Below are 9,971 nucleotides of genomic sequence, written 5' to 3'. Positions count from 1 at the left end.
AATAAAGGGTACAAAGTGTTCTGTATTAAGAAAGCTTAGACAGACCATGTCTAGGCAAATATAAACTTTCGTGATGCACATGTCTGCACGGTCACGTAAAACGTGCAATGATGCGATCTGACATATTTCCCCAGGTTCTTGTCACCATCCACTTGCAGGGAACAGGGCGAACACATAATACACGACAATGTAGAATCACACGCACAGAGGGAAACTTGGTGTTGCAGCTGTTGCTCGCATTGCATCAGGTTATAGTTAAACTACACTGATGTGATCGCGAGAGACACAGTAACTCATTACTGTTCTCGTCATTTATTGTTCAATGTCACGCGTGCACGAAAGCCCACATGGGTGAATGCACACGAATACGCTGCTGATTGTATATCAAACCCATCCTAATGTGTCAGATCTGTCCAGCAGCTCTCTAACTCCCGACAGGCAGAAATCGATGGTCATGGCCTCTAATAACGGCAGTGATTTCATAGAGCTGCGCTATTTTCCTCGTTAATGTCACGCTAAAACACCCTTCAGCTTTGAGTTTGTGTCTTCGCTACGCAAATGATCAGAAAAAAACACACGGAATCGTTAAAGCTCCTCTGCAGATGCGCTGTAAGGACTGCGGCTCTTTCTCAAGCATTTGACTGCAAAAAATAGCTGTGCAATATTCCAGGCGGTGACTCAGTGAGGAGAGGGGCTTTGTAAAGACTGCTTCAAGGTGATTTTTGGGAAGGACTCGTGTCGTCGGGATTTTTTGGTAAGAAATGAATGCATGCCAATTTATTATATGCATGCGCATGAATTACGCACATTGTTGCATGCATCGATGATATGCTTTTTACGCGGTGACACTCAACAATGTTGCTGCCATAATTAATAGCACATTTACTGTGATGAGTACGATGCGGATTGCACTGTGAAGCATCAAATGCAGACCGACGCAATAGAAGAGCGCGCGAAAGGGACGAGATCCGGGGCTAAATGTAAGATGATTTGATTTCCCAGTGAGTGAAAACAGATTAAGTCGACAGCAGTGCAAGTTAAATTGTGCTGCATATGAAAAATGGGGCGGATTGGTCTTTCGATGAGAGATTGGTGCCACCTTCCATTCTATAATACAAATCGCCGTGGACTGAAGTGATCTAATTTCACATTCAAGGGGAACAGCACGATCGTTCGCCTAAAGTAAATCCCGATTCAGCCGCAGTATCGGCGTTTCTTGTGGATTAGAGGTTGGTAGATGACCAATTTGCTGTAAACTGGAAAGAGAGTTTCGATGAAGAGTGCGCGAGAGTTGCGCGCGCTCAGCATCATCATCACCAGCAGCAGCCTCCAAATCAAAGTCAGCACAGTTCACATCTCAGAGCATCTTCTCGCACCCGAACAGAAAAACCATTTGCAAAAGTTTGATGATAAGGACTTTTCGCTGTAAGTGCACATAAATATATAGATCTATAGATTATTTGATGCTTGTATTTTGGATTTTGTAAAAATGGGGGCTGGGGGGCGAACCACAGGTACACCCGGAAATCTAAAATGGATTATTAAGAACTTTTGTTCTTTTTTTGTTACACTGATGAGGATGCGTTAAATGCATAATGATCGTGGCATTCATGATTGCTGTGATGTTTTGATGGAGGCTGAACTTGGAGATGACAATGCACGATTTGCATACCTAATTACGCCAATTGAATTACTGCAAATGTTTAGGAACAAACCCGATGCGTGCGATAGTCATACACTAATTTTAAAATACATTTATACGCATTTGCGTATCTCAACGTGTACAGCTCTTAGAAACGGCACCATAGTACATGTAAAGTAAGGGAATTTTGCCCATTCTGAATTTGGGCATTATCGAGAGTGCCTCGGTGGGCGATCACGTTTTCACTCGGAGCTGTGAATCATTTTGACGACGTTTAACAAAGGATTAGATCGCAGATTGCGTGCGTAATGATTTGCTTTAATGTGTTAGTGCCATATACTCGACGGAGACAACGCAGACTTTGCGTATATTGTTGTTGTTTTATAACACGCTGTTGCACAGCCTTATATTAGCGCAAGATAGAGTATCCTAGCAGAGGTAAGTGTACATTGTGATTGCGGAGTCTTGTGTTGTTTTTTTCTTATACTGGTGACTGTCATGATGTTATTATCATGTATAACAGTTATTTTTATTTTATGGTGTTATTGATGGTCATTCGTATTGCTATAGTGTTAATACACGCGCAAACTGTATTATGAGCTTTAGAGAGCACAGTATTCACTTGCTCTTTTAGTCTATACGCACATTGAATAGTTTCTAAAAGAGGATACTTAGGTGAAATGTGGTCATTTGTATGTATCGTAATATATACATGTTAAAGTAAGGTTGTGCTTCATATATAGATGATTAAATGGGTAGTGGGCTGTTTCTCAGATTAGGCTATATTGTTGTGAATCAACAAATCAGCTAGCAACTAACAGTGGTATCCTAATGCATTTCTAAAGTTACATATATCTTCTAGAAAGATATTGATTGTAAACTGTCAGATTAAATATTGTTGTTTATATGTCCCCTCTAATCACAACCATATCAGTTTATCAACATGTATACAAATTTTGGGTTATTTCTTTCGACCTAGACTCCACCTTTTTTCTAGTTAGTTCCTGTGGGAGAACTTTTAGCTTTAAAAGTCTCAACTGTGAAGTAATCCTGTCTATTCTTTTAAAATATTAAATGAACACATGAACTCTAGACATCATGTAGATATTTGATAGTCTTTGTGTTTTCTCCTTTTTAGTGAGGATTCATCAATTGGGGGCATGATGTGGGGTGGAAGAGGAGTGGCTTGGCTGTGGATTTGGGCCTGTTTACTGGTGACTAATGTACTGGCTGGAAAAAGGTATGTTTATGCACATGTAGATGGTAAATATTTTCATTAGATATCAGAATGATTGTCATATACTCTACTCTTTATGAACAGCACTACTAGGCTCTAGATGATATTCGTGTGTATGTATAAGGTGATGACCTTAAGTGTCAATGTATGTGTATCACCTGTAAGCGATGAGGATCACTAGATTCGTTTTATGACCTGAACAAACACACAAATAATGGTTCTCTTAATATTGTAGATAAAAGCTAGTCTTGTAAGAAAATATAAGCAATTTACATGTCAATTTGTAACTGCTGAAAAGTATGTGTCTTCAAAAACAACATATCTTGCTCGGTTTTTCATTTACAATTTATTATTTGAAATGTGATATGTAACATTGACTGTGTTGAATGGTCATTATTGAGTCTTAGGCACACTAAGTAGTATGTTCACTATTAACATATCGACACTATTTATACTGAATAGTGTAGAGGGGTGTTTCAGTAAGAAAATTGTTTGATTACATGAATTGTGATTACAACAGCTACAGCTGTAAATTTGGACAGCTGAGAATCAGAATAATATTGCCATTCTCATATACTGTATGTTTTATAACAAGGCTAGAAAATGCCACAGGCATATATGGTCTGGTTTGTACGCTGTGCTGCGTGACAGCGGAAACCCCACGGCACCATGATGCTGGACAGCATTGTACAATATTGCTGTTCAGATGACCTGTAGATGGGGTTGGTGTACAATGTTTAATGGGGATCTGTGTGCTATTTATAAGCAGAAGGATTTTGCAGTATAGTGTGCATCTATCAGTGTGCTTTCATTCTTATTCACCCACAAACCTACCAAAGTATATTCTGTGGCTGCTGCGATTTTATTTTTTCCTAAATAAATGCCTCTGAGCTGGGTCGGCATTCTCCTGTTTATTAGTGAAGATGTAATTTTAGGTCAGCCTGACATTACCGGCGTGCTGTGAGTGTTGTACTGGCATGCATGCGTAATATATGAGACTACATTTTCCTCATGACCCCTTTTCTGTGTCGCTCGTGGGGTGTGTATGCATGTGCGCGTATGTCTATTGGTGCAGATGGGGGAAGGGTGGAAGTATTCTCCTCATTTTATTTTTCGTATAGTGGTATTTGTTGACAGTTTGTAGTTATCTGGGTCCGGAAGTTTGAGACCACTACCACACTTGATTTTGCATTTTTGTAATGGAATGCAATTTTTAGATAAATAAATTATATTATCTTAGAATTTGCTATGACCCACTTTTGCTTTTGCAGTTTACCAAGTCAAATTGGCATGGACTTCACAAGTATGCAACACCTGCTCATCCATCTTGGAAGCATGTTTTGAGAAGGTTTTAAGGCAGTTTTTAATTGGCTTATTTGATTGTTAACCTAGAAATAGTAATACATATTTTAAAAAATGTAGTTTATTTCCAGGTGGGATCAGGGTAGGCAATAGTTACATTTACATTTATGAATTTGGCAGACGCTTTTATCCAAAGCGACTTACATTGCATTGTACTATACATTTTTGTTTCTGACTATGTGCAATCTCCTGGGATCGAACGCATGACCTTGTCATTACTAGCGCCATGCTCTAACCACTGAGCCACAGGAATGCACGAAGAATAACTTACAGTGTATTCAGTCTGTACATGTATTTTATCAGGATGTGTGTTCCCTGGGATCAAACCATTTGCTAGCACAATACCCCAACATTTTCGTACAATCGTTGCATTTGGAGTGTACCGTGAAGGTAGTGCTGTAGTACTCGAGTCCGGTCTCGAGACGTTTTTTTATGGTCTCGGACTTGTCTTGGACTCTTTGGTATTTGAACTCGGACTCGTCTCGGACTTGATCATTGGTCTCGCAAATGTTCTAGTCGGTCTCGTCCGAGTCCAGCGATATATGTTTTATTTTCTCCTTCAAAACAAAACATTGATAGAGCAATATTCTTGTGATCCGAAAACTAATGATCCGTAGTGATGGGTCATTCTTGAACGATTCGTTCATTTTGAACGAATCTTTAATGTGACTCGGGAAGAACGAGTAGTCTTAGGGAGTGATTCGTTCAGTCGCGCATACGCATTGCGCAACATTCTATGGGTCCTGTACTGGAATTCAAGAAGAATGAACGATTCAAACCCGAAGACTCGAGAGGTGAACTAATCAATTCTCTTTCTGGCTCTGACTGCATTGGTTTAGCTTACGACGCTGTCACGTGATGAACGAAGGAGTCAAACCCGAAGACTCGAGAGGTGAACTAATCAATTCTCTTTCCGGCTCTGACTGCATTGGTTTAGCTTACGACGCTGTCACGTGATGAACGAAGGAGTCAAACCCGAAGACTCGAGAGGTGAACTAATCAATTCTCTTTCCGGCTCTGACTGCATTGGTTTAGCTTACGACGCTGTCACGTGATGAACGAAGGAGTCAAACCCGAAGACTCGAGAGGTGAACTAATCAATTCTCTTTCCGGCTCTGACTGCATTGGTTTAGCTTACGACGCTGTCACGTGATGAACGAACGAGTCAAACCCGAGGACTTGTCAGATAAGAGGTGTGGTGAGCTAATCATAGACTAAAGACCCAGGTAAACAATGAATTAATCTTTTCTGTTTCTTATAGCATTATAGTTTTGTATTGTTTGTAATGTAAATACTACTAAAGTAGTAGATGTGTTAGGAAAGTAACATGTAACATTTTAATTATATTTTGCTAAAATGAACGAAATGAACGATATGACTCGAAAAAAGATTTGTTTTGCTGAACGAGACTCAAAGATCCCAGTCAGTAAAATGATCCGAACTTCCCATCACTAATGATCCGAAAACTGTTGCCGACTCTCGACTCTAGAACGAGAGCTGCGCGTGCTCATAAGTTCTCTTTTCACACAGCAGTTCAGTTCAGTGTGTGCTGTTGTTGTAATTAAATAACTCCGGTATATTGGTTCAAGTCCGCGGGACTGTCATGCACGCCAGAAAGTGAATAACTGAATTAATTTGTGGATAATATTAAGTGTTTACGGGAGACGCTAAACGGGAACGATTCAGCTGAACTGGTTCGTACGGTTCACTAAAAAGAAAGAACCGGTTCGAATGAATGATTCGTCCGCGGCGCGAACCAGCATCAATCATTCATCAGGCACGATGTCAGCGAGCAGCGGCATAATACAGATTGGTTTTACAAACCATAATAAATGAATCGACAGTGCGCTTAAAAGGAAAGTTTTTGCAACAAAACTTTCCCCGAAACATGTGGGACAACATCCAATTTCGTAAGACACCTGCAAAGGCATCACAAAGAGAGGTAAGTTAATGCCATGTTTCAGAGTTAGCATTGCATTTGAGTATTTTAGAAAGTTTGGAAAGTAGGGCTTAAAGATAAGAATGATCGTATTTTTATTGTAATTGTGATGAACATGTTATTTAAGGATGGGCACCGACGTGCTTATAAACGTGCTTATAAACGAGCCGTGGAGCCTCTGCTCTTTCTAGCGGCTCCTCTATCGAACACGCACGTGCACGGGCAGGCGCGCACACGCACGCACGCACACACGCACAAAAGTGTTCATTGCTGCACAACCTTGCTGTTAGGAGGGCTGATAAAAAAGTTCCTTAAAAAAGTAATAAACAGTTACACTTTGGCTTTGTGACTTTAGTGCTATACCTATATAGTAAAAATAAAATGACCTTATTTTATCTGCTTTTTGATCATTACAAACAATAATAAAAATGATTATCTTAGAATAGAAGATATGCTGTCTCTTGCATCACATAAATTATCAATAGTTAAGTATGTGGTCTTGTAGTCATGATTTTTTTCTGTCTCTGTCTTGACTGTCTCAATTGGACTCGGTCTTGACTTGGACTCGAACCTCTCTGGACTTGGACTTGACTTGGACTCGAACCTCTTTGGACTCGGACTTGACTCGGTCTCGACTAGTCCTGGTCTTGGACTTGTCTTGGACTCGACAATGGTGGACTTGACTATAGCCCTACGTGAAGGGAAGGTGGGATATTTTGCTCAGTGCTAGCTGGCTGTATTGTTAGCCGTTTCCGAAATCGCCTATCTTTCCTTTAAATCCTAGATTTGCAATGTCCCAGACTTCTAGACCCTAATGATTTTTTTTTGCTAAAAAATGAACTGATTGAATTAGGGATGCTCATATTGACCGTTTAACCGATCGTTAACATTTTGACCGGTTAATACTATCAGTTAAACGATTTAAAAGGTATGTTTATTTTAAGTTTAATAATATTAATAATATTTATTTAATAATAAAATAATTTAGTAATACGTTTTTAAATGACTATTAAATCGTACATGTTTTTAGTTTTATGTATGGTGAAAGAAAAACATACTGAGCATTAACTCACGGAGCGTGCAGACGTGCGCAACTAGGTGTTAATGCCCTCCGAAACGTTTTAGAGACAGATTAAAATCCGATCACGCAAATCACTTGACGAAACAGGACACGTGTAATTCCTCTGATTGTTGAGGCCACATTTGTCAGGGCTTTACTCCTCCAAACGGAGTGCCACTGGCAGCCTTGCTCAAGTTCTTTGTTTTAAATGTAGACACGGGACAATCGCGCTCACAATGCGCTGTAACATTCTCTGTCTTCCCGGCGTGTCTACGGCTCAACAAAGCTAATAGCGGAGCTACTGCAAGGGAATTTCGGTGCTAGCCATCAATTTATCCTTTACATAAACTTATCTCATGGATGCTTAGCATTGGTTGCCAGTGCGCTTTGGAAAGGAGAAGAAATCGGCACGACCAGTGGTTTCCATGCCTTCTTTTTAGACGTGACGTAAAAATACGAATGTGAAATATGAGTAAGTAAAAAATAATGTTTGTATTTTGGGTGGTATAGCAGATCGGATTTATATTTGTTTAGCTAAGACTGGCTGTTGGAAAGCAAATGTGACACGCTTCCCGTGGCGTTATCTCTACATTCACGGGACATCTGTGCCATCTGAAAGGGTGTTTTCTGCCTCGGGTCTAATTGTCAACAAGCTCCAGACTGTCACCACAACACGTAAACATGTTACTTTATTAAATAAAAACTCCAAGCTTTGGATTGAGGTAGGCCTGCTATTTTTATTTGATGAAAAAACTTTCTGACGGAAATAAACCTTGCCGGTTCTTCTGTGTTTTCGTTTTGTCATATTTTGTTAATTAATTCAATTTTTTTCTTGCCTGTTTATTTTATGCTTTGGATTTATATTATTTTAGTTTTTCTACATTGTCCAAAACGCTGCAGGTTCGTGAAAATGTGATAATATGTGAATGCAGGTGCTGTTGTTGATGCATGTATTCGTTATGCTGCTGTTTGCATGTTAAAATAAAACTGTGAAAAAAATGTTTGTATATTTAACGTGTCACAGACCCTCGTCAACTGTAGGTATGTTCTCTTTTCGAAGTCTGTGTCCTCCGGATGTCTCCAGAGGACGCAGCCTTCGAAATGAGATGCAGCATGTATTTTTTAAATTCCAATTTATTATTAGAATCTTATCGGTTAACGGTTAATGTTCGGATTACGAGTGTCGGTTCTCGGTTAGGGAAATTTACAGAAATGAGCATCCCTAGATTGAATGAACTGATTGAAATGAACACATTCCCTGTGTCTCAATCAGCTCCCTTGTTCCCGAGGTTGTGAATCAGTATATCGTGTACACTGGCTCACTTCACATTAGGACACCGTTCAGTTATTTTCCTGTGACATGACTGCTTAAGCGCGGTGTGATACTTCACAGATGGCATTAATAAATTAATTAATCATGCATTAATCACATGGTTTCCGTTGAGGGAACATAGGGAGCATCGATGCTCCCTGGTTTTTGCGGTGCATTGTGGGAATTTTTAGGGAACGAACGTTTCAGTCCACTGGAATGATTTTGCAAATGAGACAGTCCTTAAAATGGCTGACTCCCTGCTCAGTGCCCTGACTACTGAACAAGGGAGCTGATTGAGACACGGCCATTGACACTCCTGGTACCGGGGAATATAAATATATCAAAGATTGTGGAGTTAGATACAATAACATGATAGATATGAGGCACCAAATGCACAAATAACTCAAATAACTATTGTGTGCCAATTGATGTCTCTCTCATTTGTCTTTCGCATGCTCTCCATCTTTCATTATTTAAAAACACCCCCATCCACTTACTAATCACAATAACCTCATCTTCATCATTGAAATCTGTTTTCATTCCAAGCAGCAAGCAGCAAACACCAAACAACATTTATTCAGTCCACAATCACTCTTGTAGTTCAGTACCTGCTGCGGCAAAAAGAATGCGACGATTACCACAAAACAAACTATTATGTATGAATGGCGCTTATTGTTTTTAAAGGACAAGAAATTGGCTTCCCTCTTTCTGAGCTGTTGCTTATATAACATCATTTTGCACTTTATGATGTCATGTTTTGTTGGTATTCTTTAGTGTGAAATATTTTTGAGCCAAAATGTTAATATAGCTTTTTTATTTTGCCAAAGGTGTAACTATCTTAATGGTTATTTACGTCTAAAGGAGTGGTTTAGCTAATTATTAACAGATTGACCTTGTGTATAATCCCTTTGTCGTTAAAAACAAGACATTTCTTGGGGTTATCTTCAGGCCAACATTGCATAGGTAGAGCGTTTCTGAGCCACACATTAGGGTGTTGTTCTGCTCATCGCTGTTGATCACTGCATTTGTCACGCTGTGAGTAAAGCCTCTGATGTTTTGAATTGTCAGCTCCAGTCAGAATACAGATGAGCAGAAAGACAACACCACAGTTTTCACCAGGATTCTGGACAGCCTCCTCGATGGCTATGACAACCGTCTGAGGCCCGGCCTTGGAGGTAGGAACACAAGTTTCTCTAATGATTTGCTTCAAGCATTTGCTCAGCCTTGCATTAGATTTACATCAAACTTACATCTTTAAATTAATGTTTTGCACCCTCAATTGATTTCTTCATATTAGGAAAACAAATCAGTAACCAAAAATGACAATCTTTCTTTGAAAGTGGGTGACATTTTACAGCTTTGAAGCAAATGAGAAGGGACATGTTTAGCCAGTTTCCCCTACTTAGACAGTTTTTCAGT

At 39.6% G+C, this 9,971-nt stretch overlaps 1 protein-coding gene across 5 annotated transcripts in view; it reads left to right on the top strand.

Annotated features, from left to right (window-relative positions):
- Positions 1-395: 395 nt before the first annotated feature.
- LOC130570529 (gamma-aminobutyric acid receptor subunit alpha-1-like) overlaps positions 396-9,971 on the top strand; it is a 47,600-nt gene continuing 38,024 nt past the window's right edge. Inside the window, exons 1-3 of one of the 5 annotated variants that reach the window (XM_057360868.1) lie at positions 396-754; positions 2,781-2,882; positions 9,621-9,727. In XM_057360868.1, coding sequence (XP_057216851.1) covers positions 2,803-2,882; positions 9,621-9,727 — 187 coding nt within the window. In that variant the 5' untranslated portion in view covers positions 396-754; positions 2,781-2,802. The other 4 variants (XM_057360870.1, XM_057360871.1, XM_057360867.1 and 1 more) reach the window with 4 other exon arrangements.

This window comes from Triplophysa rosa, linkage group LG19 (assembly GCF_024868665.1).
Source record: "Triplophysa rosa linkage group LG19, Trosa_1v2, whole genome shotgun sequence".
Lineage (NCBI taxonomy): Eukaryota > Metazoa > Chordata > Actinopteri > Cypriniformes > Nemacheilidae > Triplophysa > Triplophysa rosa.
This window is presented reverse-complemented; position numbering and strand designations above follow the sequence as displayed.